This window comes from Sceloporus undulatus, chromosome 4 (assembly GCF_019175285.1).
Source record: "Sceloporus undulatus isolate JIND9_A2432 ecotype Alabama chromosome 4, SceUnd_v1.1, whole genome shotgun sequence".
NCBI classification, from domain to species: Eukaryota; Metazoa; Chordata; class Lepidosauria; order Squamata; family Phrynosomatidae; genus Sceloporus; species Sceloporus undulatus.
In genome coordinates, this window is record NC_056525.1 from 177,938,004 (window position 1) to 177,960,885 (window position 22,882).

At 38.4% G+C, this 22,882-nt stretch overlaps 1 protein-coding gene across 5 annotated transcripts in view; it reads left to right on the forward strand.

Annotated features, from left to right (window-relative positions):
• Positions 1-22,882, forward strand: part of SLC66A2 (solute carrier family 66 member 2) — an 86,648-nt gene that overhangs the window by 46,562 nt on the left and 17,204 nt on the right. For all 5 annotated transcript variants that reach the window (XM_042465505.1, XM_042465506.1, XM_042465504.1 and 2 more), the window contains one exon: positions 7,163-7,379. In XM_042465505.1, coding sequence (XP_042321439.1) covers positions 7,163-7,379 — 217 coding nt within the window. The remainder of the gene's footprint in view (positions 1-7,162; positions 7,380-22,882) is intronic.

The following is a 22,882-nucleotide window of genomic DNA, read 5'->3' on the forward strand; positions in this document are numbered from 1 at the left end:
GGGTATTCGTACAGAGGATAAATCTATCAAAGACAGTATGCTTCTATATACCAGTTGCTGGAGAGCATGAGCAGGAGGGTAATATTGTACTTATGTCCTGCTTGTGGGTTTTTCATGTGCATCTGGCTGGCCTCTATGGGAAGAAGATGCAGGCCTAGAGAAGTCTTGACTCTGATCCATCACAACTCCTTTCATGTTTTTGTGTTGTGAGGAAATTTGAGGAAAGGGGCCTAACTCAGTGGTAGAGCACATGCTTTGCTTGAAGAATGTCGTATTTTCAGTTTATGGAATCTCTAGGCAGGACTGGAAAAATGTGAGAAAAGGTTTGATTCAATGTGAGGAGTTTCCCCCATTTCTACTGTATTGTTCTATTATTATTATTATTATTATGCTTTATTTAATATTAATAATAATAGAACAATACATTAGAAATGTTCTGTCTGTGTTTGCCCTTACCAATGTTCCTATTCAGTTTTGGGCTCTGATAAATAAAATAAAGTAAAAATGTAAAGAGAAAATACATTTAAATGAGTATTTAAATTCTTTTTTTAAATGATAGAACAAGATTAAAAAGAGTTATGAATTAATACATTTGAAAGTAACATGACCTGTAAATAGACTCCATCCCTCTTTAGAAACAATCATGGTGATGTACCAATAGGATGCTCACGTAATCCATGGTATAATTCTCACCATTATTTATTTAAAGAGTAAGGCTTGTTTCTGTATGTGTTGTTATTTTTTGCCAAGATGTCATTCTGTACCACTGTACTTTCTTATTCTACTTTATCCCCCCCCCCCCAAATTTTCATGCTGTGTCAAAGATGTTGTGTGGAGTGGAGCAGGCATGGCCTTTTGCAACTTGCCCATTTTTCAAAGCTGTTTCATGTTATCATGAAGTGCCTCTGAAAGATCAAGACTCTGTATGCTCTCCGAAACTCAGACTGGTGTGAAAGGCTTTTTCTTTTTTCTATTGTACTCTTAAAAGGGTGGCAGAGCTATGAATTATATTATACCTCTGCTAATGTCAATCCATTTTAGCAGTATGGTGTTTTTAAAGTGCCTATTCATAAACCAGCTGAGGTGAGAATGAAAGTTACATTTCATCTCCCATCATGAAATCATATTGGAATTCAGATTGACCTAAACAGCATGCACATGATATGTGGTATATCATGGGCCCAAACAATTACTGTGAATTAGTCCATAGAAAATATGTTGCATTGACCCTGAACAAATGAATAGATTAGGGCTAGAAATTCATAGATGACAGACTATATAATTGAAACAGGAAAGGTTAGAAGCATTATTACTAATTACAGGGAGGATAGTTATTTTTGTGAACATATACTTTAATCTATGCAATTATGTCAGGCAAGTGAAACACTTTAAAGAAATGCAATGGGTAATTAAAGGCCAAAATTCAAGCTACACCAAAGATCAATGATATGATTCCCTGTTTCCCCTTTTACACTTTTCCTGACAAAAATTTATCCTGGCTGTTTTTTGCAAGGAAGACCAGTTATAAAGAGTGGTATGTTTGTGAAAGGTACAGAAGAGAAGGGAAGGGAAGTTGTCTGCATAGAAACCAAATTCTCTCTTAATGCAGTTTAAACAGTAAGGATAAAGACAAACAAGGGCAAAGACGTAAGATGTCCATATCAGAAGTGCTGTCTTCTAGCAGCTGCTTAAGAATACCAGTTGCAGAACTTGGAAAAATTACTTGGTCCAAATTATGGCTCAGCTTCCACAATTTCCGCGTCCATCATAACAACAACAACAACTACTACTATTGTTGTTGTTGTTGTTGTTATTTTCCATGTTCTAGTACTGGATTTTTCCACATCATCCACATTCAGAGATGAATGCATGCAGTCCCATTCTCCTAACTAACATTCTATTCAAGAGGCAAACATTGGTATAGGGGTGTAGGAGCAGCAAACTTGATTCTGCTTCCCGTTTTCATTGCCCTGGTGCCTGTATACATAGAGAACGCTTTTAGTAAAACTCATCTTTGCAAAAACAGTGACATACTCACACTCTCTATACTTACTTTCACCCTCTTCATTCTCTTCTCTTTCCCATCAGAGAAGGGGGGACGAGCAATTTTTTCTTTCACACTGACTTCCTTCTCACCAATATTTGTCTCTGGATCATTCTGTCTTTGTCTTTCTTATATTTCCCTCTGTTTGTGTGCATGAACATAATAATAATAATAATTTGTTTTATTTATATACCGCTATTCCAGAGATCATAGCGGTGTACAGCAAGTAAGCTAATTAGCAAGTAAGCTAATTTGCCCCCAACAATCTGGGTACTCATTTTAGCGACCTCGGAAGGATGCAAGCCTGAGTCGAGCTTGGGCCCTTTTGCTGGTCTTGAACTCGCAACCTTGTGGTTTTGAGTGAATGGCTGCAGTACAGGCATTTAACCACTGCGCCACCAGGGTTAACTGCGCCATCATCTCTAATAATCCATTCTGTAGATTCAAAATTGCTGTGTCTCCCCATTTTAATTTTAGAAAAACTATTATTTTCCCCCATTCTTCATAGAATTGCTCTTTTGGTCTATTTCATATTGCCTGGGTTAATGTATCCATTTCCATTACATCATATAATTTGTATAACCACTCTCCTTCTGTTGGGGCATTTTTACTTTTCCATTTCTGTGCATAAATCACCCTTGCTGTGGTAACCATGTAAAATATAATCTTACCATTTTTTTTCTATTTCATCTTCAAATATTCCTAAAAGGTAAGATTTTGGTTTTAACTGCAATTTCCTCTTTAACGTTTCACTGATCAAGTTATTCATCATTATCCAGTAATTCCTTTTGAATTTGCAAAACCACCAGCAATGATAAAAGATACTTGATTCGTTCCCATATTTCCAGCAATTATTGTTTTTTAACTTTAAAATCTTTGCAGTCTTGTCTGGTGAGTGATACCATTGGTAAAACATTTTATAGGAATTTCCCCTGAGGTCCTGGGAGACTGTATTTTTGACTTCTTTTATCCAGCCCCCCCCCCCCAATTGCTCCATTTGTATGGGATGACCGATATTCCCGGCCCATTTGATCATTGGTTCTTTGACAATTTCTTACTCAGTCTCAAATTTTAATAGTATCGAAAAGTATTTCCTTATTATTTTAATTTTTCCTTCAGTTAATATTTTCTCTAATTCTGTTTCTTGTCCGTCACTTTCAGAACCATATGTTTGTGCATCTATTATAAATCTTCCATAAATTTGACAGTGTGTAAACCAATTAATCATACACCCCTCTTTTTGTAATTCCTCTTCTGGCTTCATCTCAAACTTGCCTTTTTGTTCTTTCAACAAATCCTTTTATTTTTACCAAATTACTTCTTCTGAAAGTTGGTCGTCCAAAAAAGCAACTTTCCTAAACTCTAGTAGTGCTCATTGTTTTGATTATCTTGTGCTTTTTCCCTCAGTGTAGTTCCAATTTTGGAAGCACAAGTACATGACTGCTTTGGTGAGTGCTGATCAGTGCCATCACAAACCACTTGGCAACCATTAAACTGGTACTGCACCAGATCCTCAAGTTTGGCTTTCTATTACAAGCACACAGTGTCTGGCATATTGCTTTCGGAATTATTTTTAGAGCCAGCTAGCCAGCTGTTAACTGGAGCTGTGGGGAGTTTCATTATAGCTGTTATGTGAAAGCTGATGCTCAGCTATGCAGAACTTCAAGGATAAAACAAATTCCTGTAAGGTGGTTGTTGTTTTTTTTAAATGACACATTCTGAGTGAATATTATTATCTGTACCTGCAACATGGCAGTACAGCGCAGCTTCATCTTCTATCCAGGGAAAAAAGATAGGTAAAAACCTGTGAATGATGCTTTCCACATCTTCTGTACCAGCAGACTTGTGCATTGTAGGGTTTCCATAAAAAAAAGTAAGAGGAATGTGCCTTCAATGTTTTTTAGATTTAATTTCATAATATTTCCCGTTGTATTATAAAAAAGCTGGGTCAAAATTCTTCTTTGTCATGTATTCTCTGTTCAAGAGAAAGATGGTTGCTCAAAGTTTAAGCAGCTGAAACAGCTTTGCCCTTTTCTTCCCTTTCTAGCTTCTGCCACTTCGGTTCTGTCTGCCAGGCCTGGGTGAGCTCTCTCTTTATTGGAACTTCTCTGTAGGGAGTCAGACAGCTATGAACTATTTTTGTGGCATAATCTGGGATGAACTCTTGCAGGAAGATGATCAGAAGATTGTGACGAGCCTAAGTGTTAATTTGCAGAGGAAATATTTTATTTATGTTTGTGATGTTACTTATTGTAAACTCTACTGATTCTTCAGAAAGCATCCTGTCTAGGTCATAGAGGAAGTGTGTGTGTGTGTGTGTCTGGGGGGGGAGGGCAGGCTCATGAACCTCAGTTGCTTTTTCTGCAAGGCTAGAAACCACAGTAGAGCAAGTTTTCATAATGTAAAAGGTTGCATTGTAGTGAAATAGAGCAAGAATCCCATGGGCCTGGGACAGACTACCTGAAAAGGGTGTCCTGCTGACGGCCTTTTTTTCCTCCAGAGGGAAGCCGCAGCCTCCAAACTACACAGCTTCCCTGCAGAGGAAAAAGAACCTGAGAAAAGTGGGTTCTTTTTAAGCCGCAGGGGCGACGTAACAAGTGCACCATTGGCATACTCGTTATCTAAGCGTCGCATGCGGATGCTGTGCGGCGCTTACGTAACAAAGACGGCGCCGTGTACACAGGGCACCACCATTGTTACGCCAGCCATACGTTCTAGGGTTAGGGACCGTGCGGTTGCCACGTGGTCCCTAACCCTAGAACCGGTGCTGCTATGCCACTTTATGTTGATATGTACTGTGCCATTGCTACTTTGTGATTAGATTTATGCCTTTGTCAGGGACAGCATAAATACTGTACCTATACTGTATCTTAAGTTCCTTGATGTACAATGTGGAGATTTTTTTTTCCTGGTCATCTGTGAAAGCTGTTTCTATTAGAGAACTGTTTTGCCTTGGTCAAGAGCCTTTTGGAGGGATGGGGTGTGAGTATATTGATGCAGCAAGCCATGATGTGATTTGCTGCAGTCAGACTTGTGGTGTTCAACTCTACTAACACTGTTACACAGTCACAATCCACCATCCAAACCCATTTGTCATTGGTTTACAAACGTGCTTGTTTAAAATATGGTTCATTGTGATATCCAAACCTTTAAGTATGGTTTGTCTCTGGCTTCTTTTTCCAGTTGAGTACATTGAAACAAGAGCTGATAAAAAGGACAGGAAACAAACAAAAAAAGGGGGGCACAGGCCATAGTTTCTTTGATCATCTGCAATTCATCATGGTTTCTTTGATTATCTGCAATTCATGGCTGAAGTAACAAACCAAGATTAACAAAAAGCCATGGCTTACTGTGATGTGGATATGTGCCCTTTGTTGTTGACCATCATATGTGCAGAAATAAATTATTAAACACAATCTGAATAATAGGCAATCTAACCAAATGTAATAATGTTAAATCTATTTAAAGATCATATTGATGTTGGTTAAGCTTTTGAAGCAGTGTTTGTTCCTAGGCTATGTTTAGCAAACTTTCCCAAGGCCTTGAGAAGTAATTATTTTATTAGATAGTATGAGTTATTTAGAATTCCTTTATAACAGATCCAAGCCCTATTATATATAATAATATTAAATACTGGTGATGGTATCTGAGGAGAGTTTAGCAGAATTTAGAGAGGAGTGAAAGAAATTATCTTCTCCAATATGACATTGTTTACTTTTTTGGAAAAAATAATTGCTGATGGTCTAAAGAGATCCAAAAATTCACTATGTACCAAAATAAACATCTCCTTTTAGAAAATGCAGCTGTTTAATTGCACAGCAAAGTATCAGCTTGATTGTTTTTAGTATAATCCAGATACTCTGATTTCCCCCCAATAAATTACTACAGTTTTGGTATTGTGCAGCTAGACGGTACACATATTCCCTATAGAGAAAGGTATGAGTTGAACTGTACCCTAAATTGTACCCTAAAAGAGAATTAAGGACTGTGCCATATTAGGGAGCACATCTCCTTGCTGAGGACCTGCATCATTTCACACAATGCCCCAGATTATGGATCTAGACACACTGTTAACTGTTCATGATACAGGAATAAATTGTGTTTCCAGTACACTCTGAATCATCAATATGGTACTGGGAGAATGTTCACATGAATCAGCTTGAGAGTCTCCAAGTTTTGTAGTAGCTTCTAGATTTTGTATTGGGTTCATATATTCTGTGGCATGATCCTAATTCTACCTTGTTTCCAGTGCCCTAATCAGTGTGGCTCTTGTTTCACTCTGTTTCTTGTATTTCCCCTAAACAGAAAGGTTTGGATCCTAAGTGATCCTGAGTGGAGCTCATAAGATGCTCTTGCTGTCAAGTTTTCTTTTCAGTTCCCGACCCAAAAATCTGCACTGAGGGCTGGCCAATCTCCTACAGTGTAGAAAGTGGTTGTATAGGAAGAAAGGGGAAAGTTGGTTCAGCTTTCTGTCAGCAGAGCCTTTACTAAATTGGAGTTCTTTTCATGAACAGAATGCCAACTCAGGATTAAAGGTATAGCTATCTTTTGTTCTGAGTGATGGATAAAAGAAGCTTTTCAGACAAAATGGAACTGTCTTCTGTCATTATGTGCATCATCTTAACTCCCTTCATTCAGAGTTAGATGTTCCTAATTGTAGTTAAAGCCATTTGAGTATGACTTGTATAACTATGGCTTGTACATGTTGTTTGCCAGACTCAAATGCAGTTTCAAACATGGGTACACTTAGATGCTTCTCATCATGGTGAAAGTGGTGAGGAAAGAGTACATGAATGTGATGCTTCCATCTGCTCGTGTGAGTAATACATGATGTCTAAACATACTAACTACATTCTGAAGCCCTGCAGTATGAACAATATGAGCACTTTTACCATTTACAGTATGGTTGCTTTCCTCCACCACCACCTCTTGCTACTGGCATTACAAGTGATTGTTGCTTATTATGTATTCACAATTGTTATAAAATGTGTTATATTCTTAATTTGTTTTCCATCTCACACTGTCTGGATAATCTAATGCTACTCTTCCTGCTTTCTTTTTTTTAATGCAGTCAATATTAAGTGAATTATTTTGATATCTATAAATATTCTCTTTCAGATTTTGACTTGAACTATTTCTGGCACTGGAACAAGTTTACAGATTATGTGCAGTGTGTTCTGGTGTTCACTGGAGTTACAGGATACATCACTTACCTTTCTCTTGACTCAATGATCTTTGTTGAAACACTTGGCTTCCTTGCTGTATTTACTGAAGCCATGCTGGGTATCCCGCAGCTCTACCGTAACTACCAGAATAGATCAACTGAAGGAATGAGGTAAGATTCTGTTTGTGTACCATAATGATTTCAATTAGGTTTCTGGCTCTGTTTATATACTTATTCTTTCTTCAGCAACAATTCCAGAATTACTTGATAGAAAAAGAGAAATAAAATCACAGTTCTGGCACAACTCCAATGTATTGATGGAACCGTGACTTAAGACTGGAAAAAGCTCCTTTTTCTAGAGCGAGAATCACACTGTGGCTAGTAAGTTTAAGAAAGTTGAGGACAAGCTAAAATATGTAATGTAAGATATGTGTCCCACCTAGCACTACCTTTCTGTGGTGTGGCATTGTGTGCTCCTTTAAGGCAAGAGTCTATGCTTATGGTAGCAGTGCTGCTTGCAAGATCTATCAGACAGGCTTTTGCTGAGGAGCCAGACTAAATGTACCAAACAGCTACTGGGCAGCAGCAGTAGTGGAGGGTGACACTGGTGGGAGATCTCTCAGAGACAACAGAAGTGGTAACATAGCTAAGACTTGTTAGTACTGTGTGGAAGGAGGCATGGTAAGTGACTTTTGAAAGTCTTTTACCATGAAAAACATATGATGAGATAATCTAAAATGAAACAAAATATAGTGCCAGAAGATGAGACTTCCAGTTTGGAAAGCACTGAACTGGGGAAGAGCAGAAACCAGTCACACGTAGCACTGTGGCTAATACAGTCGGCCCTTCTTATACACGTATTTCTTATTAATCGATTCAAGCATCCACATTTTGAAAATGTTCAAAAAAGTATAAATTTTAAATATCAAATCTCAATTTTCCATTTTTTATAAGGGACACCATTTTGCTATGTCATTATATTTAATGGGAATTGAGTATCCACGGAGTTTGTTATCCATGGGGGATCTTGGAACAAACCCTAGCGTATAACAAGGGTCCACTGTAATTTAACTGGACTCAAGTTGAAAGAACTTTGAGCTGCCAACATGCTCAAAGGTGAAAGAAAAGTCTGAAGCTGCACAACACACATTATGGGAACATGGGCTATGAGAAGCATGAATTAGGGGAAACTAGACAGTAAAACAATAAATGGAAAAGATAAACATTGCAATACCTATGTTGAATGACCTAAAGTGGACAGGAATGGGGCATTTTGGGTAAGATAATTGCACAATGTTTTACTCAAGAAATGAAAATCTAAGAAGAAATAGGATGACATTTATAGTGAGCAGTGGTGTAGCAAAAGCAATCAAAAGATATAATGCAAAGTCTGGTCCTCGGTATCCACTGGGCTCTAGGTTTGCACTGGAGTTTGGTTCCAGGACCCCCCAAGGATAACAAAATTTGTGAATGCTCAAGACCTATTAAATAAAGTTGCAATAGAAAAGTGGTGTCTTTTATATAAAATGGCAAAATGAAGGGTTGCTTTTTGGAATGGAAACATTTTAAAAATATTTATCAAACAGTGGATGCCTGAATCTTTGAATAAAAATCCGTGGATATGGAGAGTTGACTGTATAACCATAATCCAAGTTGATGCTGCGACTACAGAGGTAGAAGAAGAAGAAACTGAAAAGCTCTATGCTGGAGTCAAGGAGAATGCTGAGTTAGAATGCTGAATACAACTGTTCGATAACTTGTGAACAGCGACAAAGAGAACTGATATAATAATCAATGCAAAGAAATATAAGATGACAGTGAAAAAGGAACAAGAGTCTTCCACAAGAAGAAGGGTGACCAAAATGGTGAAAGGTCTAGAACCCATGCCCTATGAGGAGTGGCTTAAGAAGCTGGGTATGTTTAGCCTGGAGAAGAGAAGGTTATGGATATGATAGACCTGTTTAAATATTTGAAGGAATGTCATACTGAAGATGGAGCAAGTTTTTTCCCCCTGCAGCACTAATGCACCTCAACATTAGGAATAACTTCCTGATAGAGATGTTCTACAGTGGAATATGCTGCCTCAGAGAATGGTGGAATTTCCTTATTTGGAGGTTTTTCAACAGAGGCTGGATGGCTATCTGTTGGGAGTGCTTTGATAGTGTATTCCTGCATGGCAGGGGATTGGATTTAATGGCCTTTGAGGTCTCTTCCAACTCTCTGATTCTCTGATTTTATGAGAATGCTTTTCCATGATATTTTTCATGTTTGGTGCCCTTTCTTTGCAAAAGATTTTTATATACAAAATACAATGTTTCTGCAAAGAACTTGTTATGTTTTTTTGAGGATAAAATGCTGGTCTGGGGCAAAACATATTGCAAGAGTTGACTATTTTTCAACATAATGTTTCAATGTGTTATGACAAACCTTTGCATTGGGACACCCTCAAAGTATATATGGTACATTATCTGAAAGTCATTGATGAAAGATCTGGTGAAAAGTCTTGTGCTTTCCTGTTCACGGTGGATATTGACTCATGTTATGTCTGCCCTTGGTGTCAGAAGAAATGCAGTGCTCCAGGATGTACTACACAGCTGCCTGCATAAAATAATTTTCTTTCTCTTAATCGTTCAAAGTTGCAAACAGAAAAAACAAATCTGTATCAGTGTGATGATATTGCTTTGACTTCCATAAATTACTTGGATGATCATCATTTTTGCTTTCTAGACATCACCCTGTTTAAAATGCCCAGGGAAGAGAAGTGCAAAAAGAACATGCAGGCTGTTGCATGTGGTGGCAGCACTTCTTTATTTTGCAGCATTTCTGCCCAGTGTACATGTCCAGTGGAACCAAAGTCAGTTATTAACACCAAATAGATTTGTATGCTATGGTCCTACTTCACATGCTGTCTGTACTGTTCCACTAATATTTGTGTGTGTGTGTGTGTGTGTGTGTGTGTGTGTGTGTGTGTGTGTAAGGAGCATGGTATGTTTGAAATATCCTGAGTAACAAACTTTTGACCAGGCTCAAAATACTGGGATGTTTTGCGTGTGACACTTTTATGCATGCCAGCTTCCATCTGACTGCTACATATGGCACTCTTTGTTTATAGAAAATATATTTATCCAAGTGTTCTCTTTTCTTGCTAGGTTTCATTTTATACTATTTCTGTTTCTCATTTAGATTTCTTTGCCTGTAAAAGAGAAACTTCTGAAGTGATGTCTTAAACTTATTCCTCTTCCGTCCCCTAATGATGCCTGCGGCAGTTTTAAAACTATTCAGAAGCCTCAGTAGCAGTAACTGTGTTGCCTTTTCCACTCCAAAGCATTTAATTTTGCATCCACGCATATTATCTGTAGCATGTAGGAGGAGTAATTTTTTATTTTTTATTTTTACTGTCAGTTCTCCATCATGTTGCTAGTTTGGGCTCTGGCTTTTACTTTCATGTTCCATAGTGTCTTCAATTCTGCCTTTCACCAATTCAATTTTTGGAACCTTATGCTCTCCCCCCCCTCTTTTAATAACACTGCTGGGACCTCAGTAACACCCTTTCAGTTTTCCATATGCATTATTAAATAAAAGCATAGTAGAATTCTCTCTGCCAACTTGCTTCTTTATGTAGCATAGGAACATAAGGATACAACATTAATATTTTAAAATGAGTTTCTTGTACAGTAGAAGCAAAAGTTTTTCATCTCTGTAATTATGTCAGTTGTAGAATACAGCAAGAAAATAACTTTGACCTTAGAGATGTTTGCATCAGTCAATATGTTCTAAGGACTTAATGTATTTTCCAGAAAAAAAGGTGTTTGATATATATATATATATATATATATATATAATAGAGAGAGAGCGAGTAGCGAGCGAGAGAGAGCGAGAGAGAGAGAGAGAGAGAAGAGAGAGAGAGAGAGAGAGGACCCTGTATACCAAGGTAGGAGGAATTTTCCCAATAGCCCTCATTGAATGATTCTACCATCAGCTCAAAATCTCCCCCTCTCCCTTTCTTTCCTACTGAACAGAATCTACATATAAGCAGGGGCGTGTGAATTCACCTTCATCAGCTCAGTATGAACAGGAGCTGTTGGCTTACCTTGTCATGAACTGAGACTCCTCTGTACACCTTATAATGAATGCTGACAGGTTTTGCTCAGTATGAAAATGCCTGAGGCCCAAACATGGCATTATAGACAGGTTACTATAGGTAGCCCAAGAGCCCTTTTAGAAAAGGGGAAGTGATTTTAATGGGAGTGATAAGGGCAAGAAAAACAACACGTTGCCCATCCAATTTGCAATTTCCAACTCCAAATGGCCTTTCAGAGTCACTGACAAGCACACCCTTGCTGTTTCAAATGTGTATGTACTTATGCAAAGATACATTTGAGCTTTGTGAGTGGGAAACGCCATTTGGTGGACACCAAAGAATTTAAATGCCTCTTTATCTTCCCATTTTTATTCTCCCGGCAAAGATGGGACCAAGGGAAGTGTAACCCCATCATTTAGGTCTAGACTGAGAAATACCTATCCACCGAGCCTCCAATTTATCAGAATTCACCTTCAGTTTATTGGCCCTCATTTGACCTATATACTGGCACTGAACTAGCACCTGTGTATCCTCACCTAACTGGTGAAAAGGAGAAATAGGACTGGGTATCATCAGGATATTCATGACAGACACCCTCCCAACACCTTATTACCTCCCTCAGCAGCTTCATATAGATGTTGAACATCATGGGGGACAAGATAGACCCTGTGCCACCCCACAGTCTCATAATGCTACTGTCTGGAGCAAACCCTACAGACAGGAGCAGAACCACGGTAACACACTGCCTCTTACTCCCATCCTATATGGATGGTCCAGCAAGGTAGCATGATCAATGGTATGAAAAGCTGCTGGGAGACCAAAAAAGATCAATAGGGTGGCATTCGCCCATCTTACACATCAGTCAGGGTGATTATTTTTGTTAAGAATACATATAAAAAAACCTAATAAAGTCTACTATTATCACATAATGGAAAAGACTTTTAAGTTATTTTTGAAATGTTTTGTCTTGTAATTATAATTTGCATTATCAATTCCATCTACTTCACCAAGATTGCACTATGTACTTCTTATCCAATCTCATTGAATTCTTCCAAAATTCATTTGATTGCCATTAAACTGTCATATTTCCTATTCCTCTTTCTACTATTTTTTGTAGTCTCTTTTTCTTCAGATAAATTCCCCCCATATTATATGTATGCCTGTTTTTTCCCCCCATTCTTATATGTTACATAGATTTGGCAATGTACTTTTCTAATAATCTCTGATTTGAAACTACTGGTATTTTTTCTTCTTCTTTGGGGAGTGATTTATTTTTCCACAATGACAGTTAGTCACCCTGTCCATTTGCATCATATCAGCTAATTTTAATAGCCATTCTTCACTTGGTGGTTCCTTGGTTTTCCATTTTTGAGCATATATATAATCTTGCTGCTGTCACCATATATAGAATTATTCTCCAACTGTCCCTTTCAAAGTCCTTCCCCAGTACTGAAGTTAATGGAAAAAGTTCTGGGCTCCAAGAAAAAATTCTTCCAAAGATCTTTATCATGTGAGTATGGATTTTCCCCCAATATCTTTTGACTTTTTAATTTTTTTATTATAAACACACATATATATACAAAATATAGGAAAAACAGCTAGAACAAACACATAACAATACATTTATATACATTTCATTTGTGTATGGCATGTCCATCACATGGTAGAATGTCCTTGTTTTTTCTTTACACTTCCTGCATCCTCTTCTTCCTATTTTGTATATCTTATCTAATTTATTTGGGTGTTAAATACCACTGATGGAACATCTTAAAGTAGTTTTCCTTCAAATTTTGGTAGGCCCAGTAGCATCTCACAGTTTTCCAATTTTATATCTCATCCTATATATTGGGCCCAATCTCCTTGATTGTTTCTTATTTCAATTCTTGTTCCTGTAGATACTTATAACATTTTGCCATTTTGTGCTTATCTCTACTAAACAATATTTTTTCAATTTCTTTTTCTTCTATTTCAAAGTTTTCCAATTTCAATCAAGGTGATAAGGCTCATTTATTAATCTCTAATCTGGACTGAAACCAGACTGAAATGCATACAGATTCTTTTGAGAACATCTGAAATTCTCCAGCCACTGTACTCTGAAGCATCTTGTGTCAAAAGGGAGCATCAACAATGGGGAAATAGGTGTTATAAGTCTCTGAATTCAGAGGTATCCTCTTCAGGGGAGGGCACCACCATCTCCCTTAAGGTAACAGGCACCATTCCTTGGCACAATGAGGCATTTACCATCTCATGGATTTTACTTGATCCACGTTGCCAATCATATAGTGGAAAAGAACCAATTCAAGCATCTTGTGCACATTATGAGGCTGCAACGAGTTGTTGTGTGGATAAAATTGAGGGGAAGGGCATATATGCTGCCTTGAACACCATGGAGAAGGATGGGCTATAACTATGGGCCTAAACAGACTGGCAGATGGACAGGATAGCATGAGCCAAGTCCTGTCCCTAGTTCTGACCCCTGTCAGTTCTTGGGCTGGTGCAGAAATGGGTGGGTGTTCACACTCCCATTGCCACACTATGGACTCGCTACCACTGAGTGCCCTGTATCTGCCTTTGTTGTTATATTTGGTCAGAAGTCTGTAATTGTGGCCTGTAAGGGCAGAAACAGAGCCGCTGGCCAGTCACTCCCATCTGACAAGACATGCTGTGATGGGTGTTATGAGCATACATGATAGTGGAGGCAGGTATGGGGCATACGGGGCCATGTGGTGTGCCAGCTGTCAGCAAAGAGCAGGTCTATATACCCCAGGTTAAGGCCCCTTTTGGCAGGATTGGTCTAGAACTACTGGATCGGCATCTGGACAGGCCAGTCCTGAGCCAGGTTAATGGCCTCCATCATCCGTACAGGATGACGTTAGGCCGGGTGGAGCACGGGTCGCTTAGGTCTGTGTGTACAGGCCCTAGGATGTTCTATAATTTTAAAAAGTCTAACATTGGAAGGAAGAAAGAAAGTGAAGGAACAATTTTATATAAATTAGAAAATGTAATCCTTGATTATTTTATGCAGAGGCCATTTGTGGAACAGGGACCATTTCAACTATGATTGTCAGAGTTCCTAACATATGACAAGACCAGGAACAGAACTAAAACATAAAAGTGAATGAAATGTATTATGAATACCAGCTGTCCTGCCTATAGTATAGTACTACGAAGATAGCCAAGGCAATTCACATTGTCCTAGTAGTAAGTTATCTCAATATATGCTAAATCAAACCTGAATTTCTTATTCCCTCCCCACAAAAAAAACCCCTGCTTTGCACTTGCTATGTAAGAGCTCTCTTTAGTTGTAGAATACTTTGCAGAGCAGAGAATTTAGACAGTGAACTTCTGATTCTATTAATGACCATTCTAATCTTGAGTACTGAGTACTAGCTCTCCCAGAATAGCACATTAGCACAATCTGTTATGGAAAGAAGTACTTAATTACTATTCAGTTCAGGACTCTAGTAAGTCACCAATCATTTCTTATTATAAATGAGTATTTTAATAGAAGCTAATTGTTTTATAAAGAAGAATTCAATTTATGATTAATGATTAGACTATGTTTAATTTCTTCAACGTCATCTGAATAAAAGAGCCAGGAGAGAAATGCATCATTTTCAGAGTTCTGTCATGTTAACAAATAGCAAGAATGTGATACTAGAGAAAAGGAATGTAGAACTCAAATTTGATTGTCCCCTTCAAAGTGCCCTTTCCCCATCAATTTCTCCTCATCTTTTAACTCCTCTTCATTCACTTTCTAGTATTCCTCTATAACCATATCCTCATCTGTGAACTCAACTGGTATACACACATTTCATTTCTTCACTTTCCCTATGTTGTATCCACTACCACTGTAGTTCCTTCCATTGCTGTCCTCACTCACTTCACCCTTCCTTTACTTTCACTGCCATTCTGGGATTGTCTACACCATTAAAAAAAACCTTCACTCACTTTGAATTGGTGATCTGGACACATGATGCTCTGTCCTATTCATGGTGGGTACGGTGTTTTGAGGTGCCTAAGGTGTTGGGGTTTGTTTTCTCTTTATGTATATCCAGATCACATTCCTCATTCCCAGGTAAATTATTTTCTGGAACTCTTGAGATTACTTCTGATTTACGCTGTCACTGTAGAAGTTGTAGAACATAAGCTGTAGAAGGTTTCAGCATGGACATTTGTCCTTAAAATGCCTTCACTGTTTGGGGGGGGGGAGAGAACACACATACAAACACAGATTGAGCCCTACAAAGGTTAATCCAAGAGGGACTTCCTTTTTTAAAATAACTTCAAGCATGTTCTTTTAAAGATGGATTTCAAAAAAAAACCCAAGGCCATTTAATCACTAAATGCCATATTGGTGCTGATGAATGGGCTTTGGTTATGAATGAGGTAGACTGGCAGAAGCAGATGAGGCATGGGTAAGAGTGGTTTTAATGTTTTTGGCAGGATGTACAGGAAAATTCAGTAGCTGAAATTGTCTCCCTTTATTCTTTGTTGTTTTTATATGCTTTCATTACATCAGTTTGCAAATGGACCAAAAATGAAAATGTGAATAATTTTGCAGTCATGATAGTTTCCTATCATAGAGGCTGTTGTACAGTTTTATCTTCAAAGGAAGCATGGATACCACCAGTTTTCAGCAGGAATCCTTTTTTTCTTCCCAGACACTCATTGGGGGAAAGGTGGGCACTGCTTGTTAGTGAGAGGAAAGACCATAATGGCTCAGTTGTAGAACACAAGCTTTGCAGCCAGAAAATCCCAGATTCAGTTCCTAGAGTTTTCATTTCAAAGAAGTAGCAGTGTAGCAGATGATAAGAAATACATTTCATTGAAATTCTGGAGATCTTCTGGCAGTCAGAACGTAAACCATATAGGATGAGACAGACTGATGGCTGTGTTAGTAGGAGGCAGTTTCCAGAAGGGCCACTGTGTTGCTTGTTGCAGCATAGAAAGAGGGGTGCAGAGGGGAGAAATAAAGGTAAAGTAGGAGTAGGAATTGTGAGACACTCCAGATGTTGAACTGTAGCTGGCGTAATTCTTCAACATTGGCTATGCTGGCTAGAGTTGTTGGGAGTTGAGTTCAACAGCATCTGGAGGGCTGCAGAATTCTCACCCTGATGTAAAGGTTAGAGTTTATGTTGTAGCTGATAAAGTCCTATAAGTGTTGCCTAAGTAAGCACAGAGCTTTGATATTTGGGCTTGTGGCAGAGTTTAGAAAATGCGTTTCCTTCTCTGCTATGTGGTTTGTTTCTAGTAAGCCACTTTTGGGATCTGTCTGTAAGGGTGTTATGTGACCTGTTTCTGGAAAGCGGCTGTTTTAAGGCAGCACTCAAGGACTATCTGTCATAGTCTAGGATGGGATGATATTTGATCATACATTGGAGTAGTTTCAGCCTGAAGGTGTGGGTGACAGGCATTCAAGTATGAAGTTCTAGACAATGGCTTTCCCACCCTGTGTACTGAGTTGCAGAAGGCTGCTCTAGAGTTATGGGAAACCTCACTTGTCAGTTCTTATGGTACTAACCCAGATCCAAAAAATGTTAGCTAGATTAATGTATAAATGCAAGTTATTGGTGTGTGGGGGTCAGGGTAGGGATGAGAACTTGCTGTAGGGGAGGCCTATTTTTATGTGATGGTGCACATTTTAGTCCCATGCAAATCAGCGGAGTGGTGAAATGAATTAAATCATACCACAAGAAGTCCATTTCACTTCCGAGAGAGAGAGAGAGAGAGAGAGAGAGAGAGAGAGAAGCACTAAGGAAAATGTGTTTTGAATGTGAAGGGGAGCATATTTAGTCAGAAAATAATTTTTTAACAACAACAAAAATAATAATCAGAAAACATTCTTGAAATTGTGAAGCATCACTAGCTGGGAATAGCTACTTTTGTGTTTCTCTTTTTTCTGTTTTAAAAGATTACATTATGAGTGGGAATGATGCAGCCCTCAGATGATGTGGGACCAAGTCCCAGCAGCCTTTGTCAGCACAGTCAATGGTAAAGAATAATGGAAGTTAGAAGTAGACAACATCTGGAGGACTGCATGATTCTCAACTCAGGCTATATGATAAATAGTACATATGCAGAATCATACAATAAATGTTGCAAGTGTTAGTTTAAAATGTTGTCCAGGAATAGGGAGAGAAGGAGTTATGAAGCTCATCACTGGAGGTGTCCAGTGCATTTCCCATTAGGTGCTTGTGACAGCCATTGCAACAGTAGTAATGATTAGGATGCTCAGAGCTCCAGAAGACAAATTCTCATAGTAACATCTTCAACACCAAAACCAAGGAGCTGGAGCTCATGCTCCTGGATAACGAATGGATGCTGTGCTTTCACTTGCTAGTCCCTTAGCTCTTTAGTCAAATAGCAGCCATATCAAGGAGTGGCTTCTTGAAATTATTTTATCTCATGGAGAATGGCAACCTCAAGATACTTCTGAAAGTGCACCATTGTTCCACTTCCCATTAGTAATATTGGTCTTTTGAGCGTGCGCATGCATTACACTCACTAAACAAGGTACGGCTTACACCTTATGTTAGTGATATTATAGCAATAGCAAGTACATTTCTATACCGCTTACCGATGTACTAAGCGGTTTATGAAGTGTAAGCTAATTACTCCCAACAAGCTGGGTACTCATTTTAGTTCCTACAGAAGGATGCCAGGCTGAGTCGTCCCCGGAGCCCCTCTCTGGTATTGAACTCACAACCTTGTAGTTTGTGAGTGAGTGGCTGCAGTACAGGCATTTAGGAGCTATAAAGGGCTCTCGAAAAGCAGAGCATTGTGGGAAGTACCCCTGTGTCTAATGATGGGTGTGAAAGAAGAGAGAAACAGTAGAAGAAAACTGTTTGTTGAGTTTTATAGGTCCCTAGTGCTTAATGTACCAAAAGCTTGCTCTTGCTGAAGGGTATGATTAAGGCATGGAAATTAACTAACAATATCTTCACTGGCTCTGATGTGAAACTACTGTATTTTAAGATCATTGATTTAGGCTATGGGGAGTATTAAAGTTATACTGGGAAATCTTTAATATATATTTATATTTATGAGAGAAGAGGGAAAAACCTCCATAGTAACTGCTGTAATTGAAAACTGTCTAATATTTAAATAGCACAGACAGACCATTGACGTAGTACAATAAGACAAAGATATGAATCATTGCCAAGATCTCAGCCAAATTGAATGAAGAGTTTAAATATTTTATTACTATTATAAATTCATATTTTCTAGAGGGGATTGCAGAAAAAAAGGATTAAATAAATTTTTATTAATAATAGCAAGTCCTATTATGACCTTCCTACTTACAAGAATTATTCCCTAAAGCAATAATAACCTTTCATTAAATTGTGTGTAGAATTCTAGAATAGAAATAATGAGCATCTTGTTGTGCTGTTGGTTTCCAAAGTTGCCCCTGTGAATAAAACAAATACTTCTGTCTACTGTGGACAAGAGATTAAAGGTATATGCTTTTAATTGTATTCTTTTCAACTGTAAACCACTTTGAGTTCCAGCTTTAGAAAAAAACCAGAGTAATAACAACAAAAACATTTGTTATGATGTATCTACTATCATTAAGCCATTTTACAAAGGGCAGTGACTTCTGCAGTGGCATGAAGACACTATGACATCATGAATGACTACAATCATTTTGATAACCTATATGCTGTCCAAACGTCCGTTACAGTGACTTTGGACAGAGGACATGTATCACCTTTGAGACTGTGTGAAAGAATTTGTAGCATAAGCTTTTGCACACTTGGTCTACATCCTCAGATGCATAATTCCATGTATCTGAGGAAGTAGACCAAATCTACGAAAGCTTATGCTACAACTCTTCAACACAGTTAGTCTGAAAAGTGCTACAAGATCCCTTTTCATACTCATATTCCAGACTGTGTCTGAATTCTGGGCATTGGAGTGCGGCTGCCATCCAAATGCCTGCGCTGACTGTGGAGATTATCGTATGCAAAAATAAAACAACTTACCCCTGCCAGGATTCAGTCACGTACAGGATGTAATTGGGAATTATCATATGGAAAATGCTGCCAGGGGACTGCAACCTGGCTTTCAGCCATGCTCAGTCGACCGTGCAATTCGGCTGGCTGAGTATAGCTGGGAGCCGGGATGCAGCCATGATGCAGTAACCTGGTGGCATTGGCAGCATTTTTTGTGCGATAATTCCCAATTGCATCCGGTAAGCGCCTGTATCCCAGCAGGAGTAAATTGCTTTATTTTTGCATGCAGTAATTTCTTATGTCTATGTCCTATGAGGCCCTGGCAGCATTCTTAAGGCAAATTAAGTTAGTACTACTATGAACTAGCCTAAAATGTAGACCGCTAAAAAATAAAACTGTGGCTTGTTACAGACTGCCAAAATAAAGCTGCTTCGGGTCTCTTTGGAGGTATGCTATTTAAATGCTGCATGGGTCCTAAGAGTCCGGGGGTCGCGCTAAAGCCATACTCCATTCCTAAGCACTGGAGTGCAGCTTTGGTGCAGCTTCCAGATTCTTAGGATGCATGCATCATTTAAACAGCATACCTCCAAAGAGACCCGAACCAGCTTTATTTTGGCAGTCTGTAACAGGCCTGTATTACCAAAACTGCTGGTGCCAGAAGGTTTGCATCTCATGTTATCTGTGGAGAAAAGTTGCTGCTGGATACCCTACCTTGGTTAGCTGCTTGAGTGAAATGACAGTCACATACATTGTGCAACTCCAGGAAAAAAATACTGAAAGTAAGAGATTTCCTTCAAATTGCAAGAATTTTTTAAAGCAGTATGTGTTCTCTTTGATCCAAATGTTTAACCGCACATAGAAATGCCCATCTAGGTCAGGGACTTGGCAGCCAGTACACATCTTTTGATTTAATGGGTTTGACCTTGATTTTATTCAAAAATAAGTCCATCAGTGATGGACACATTCCAAGATGATGATGTGTTTGTTTCATGAATATGGCACAGGGTTTGCTCAGGATCATCTTTCTCTGTGAAATTTCCCCCATATGTTGTTATTGAAGGTTTGCGCATACACTACTACCCAGCCCCAAAGTTGGCTGTAACAAACCTCTCATATTATGTTATTCATTCACTTGGGGATACAGTTTCTGCTTCGTGCCAAAGTTCCAAAAATAGCCGCTGAAGCTCTTTCTTCCCAATTCCAGTTAACTGGGTTTTGTGATAGATGAGGGCTGGACATATTGCTTCCTCTTGAGGTTGTCAGTGCTGCTGTAATGCCAGAGAGATTACTGCAAAGTGACATAAGACATTCCTTCCAGAGGTTGTGCACACAGGCATGCTGGAATGAGTTTCAAATTTAGAACTCGTAATGGCTGACCAACGTTTTACACTATCAGCCTTTTAAAAGGCACTAATTACCTGCTTCTTCAGGAATTCTGTATTTTTAGGCACAAACTGAATAAGTCTTGAGTTTAAAATAGTCATAAACTATCTGTGCTTTTAAAACGTACCCTATTAAGAATACTGTCTGGAAGCTTGGAAGTGGATGTAAACTGGCCATTAATTGCACATATAGATCATTTTAACACTTTAAAAACAAACACAGCTATTACCATGGTATATGTCTCCATTACTAGCATTAATTCCATCAGATACAATAATGTTTCATGACATAAATGTTGCATTGGCTATCCTTTTATATTATTAACTGGAAAATACACTTCATTCTGTTTTGTAGGATTTACTCTTAGTGTGCATAGAACTGAGGCATAAATAATAGCATGGGAAACTCAAGTAGGGACATATTGTTGGTAACTGCCATTGAGTTGACTTCAACGTATGTTGACCCTATGAATGAGAGACCTCCAAGCCACCCTATCCTCAACAGCCCTGCTCAGGTCTTGCAGACTCAGGACTGTGTCTTCCTCAGTTGAGCCTATCCAACTGTAATGAAGTCTTCATCTTCTACCTTATTTTTTTAAATACAGTATTCAACTGTAAATGAGCCTTTTCTTTTTCTTCTTTGACATTCTTCAGTAATTGTACCAAGTCTTTACTATCTTCTTCTAGTAGAATGGTGGTTATTTGTATATCTTAAATTGTCGATGTTCCTTCCTCTAGTTTTCATGCCTCCTTCATGCAAGGCAAAGCTGCTTTACTTACATATTCAGCATACAAATTAAACAGATAGGGTGATAAAATGCAGCATTGTCTGACCCCCTTGCCAATTGTAAACCATTCCATTTCTTTGTATTCTATCCTGACAGTAGCCTGACAATAACCTTTTGTTTTATGTAGCCTGTACTTAAATGTTGTGGCACCCCCCCATTTCTTTAAGAACAATCCATGATTTCATGTTCTATTCAGTCAAAGGCTTTGCTAAAATTTATGAAGCATAGGCTGATTTTCTTCTGAAATTCTTTGGTGTGCTCCATTTTCCAGCACATGTTTGCAATATGATCACTAATCCCCCTTCCTTTCCTACTGTCAGCTTGGATATCATGCAATTCTTGCTCCATATATGGTAAAAGTCTTTGTTGTAGAATTTTGAGCATCATTTAGCTTGCATGGGAGATACTGCAATGGTCCTGTGATTACTTTACTCCTTGTTTCCCCTATTTTTGAGGACTGGCATGTATATTGAATCTGTGTTACATTATTTTGTTTTTTGTATTTGTTGACAGATTTTAGTTAAAACTAGAATAGATTCTGCTTTTGTAGTCTGAAGCAACTCTATTGGTAAGCCATCCGTTGTTGGTGATTTATTTCTTCCAAGTGCTCTGAGGTCCAAAAGACACTGCAGAAATAATCCTGTTTGAGACCACTTTAAGTGCCCTGGCTCAATGGTAGGGAATCCTAGGAATGGCCTAATTCCCACTATGCTTTAAACCAGATCGTGTTTCCAAATGATCCAGTTTAAACCACCATGGTTCCCACGTAATTCGAATTGCTGAAGCGATTTGGAAAGGGAAGCCATGGTTTTTACCCATTTTTACCCATTTAACCCACGTCAAAAAGATGGGATGTTTTGTAGACTGAATCGATTTATTTGGAAATTGAGTAATGACCAAATATGTCTACATAATGGCCTGTTACAGACTGCCAAAATAAACCTGCTTCGAGTCTCTTTGGAGGTATGCTATTTAAATGATGCATGGGTCCTAAGAGTCCGGAGGTCGCACCAAAGCCACACTCCATTCCTAAGCACTGGAGTGCAGCTTTGGTGCAGCTTCCGGACTCTTAGGACACATGCATCATTTAAACAGCATACCTCCAAAGAGACCCGAAGCAGCTTTATTTTGGCAGTCTGTAACAGGCCAATATGACAGAGGAAAGCATTATTTGTATTACATGAGCAACAATTAGTTGAAATGGATAATTTATTTCCAAATAAGCATAATGATACCTATCAGTTTTTTCTGAACCCAACTAGTTTTAAATCTAAAGAAATTTTAGGTGTTAAATCTAGGGCACGTTTCCATTGGGTGATTTGTATAGGATAATCTATTCAATTACATTCCATTCAGTTTTGATTTCATTAATATCAAATTTAGTACTTTCCAACAAACATTTAGCAACAGGACTTGTTTTGGTTTCTCTGAGGATGTAATTACTTTTTCCAGTACAGAAGGAGTAGCT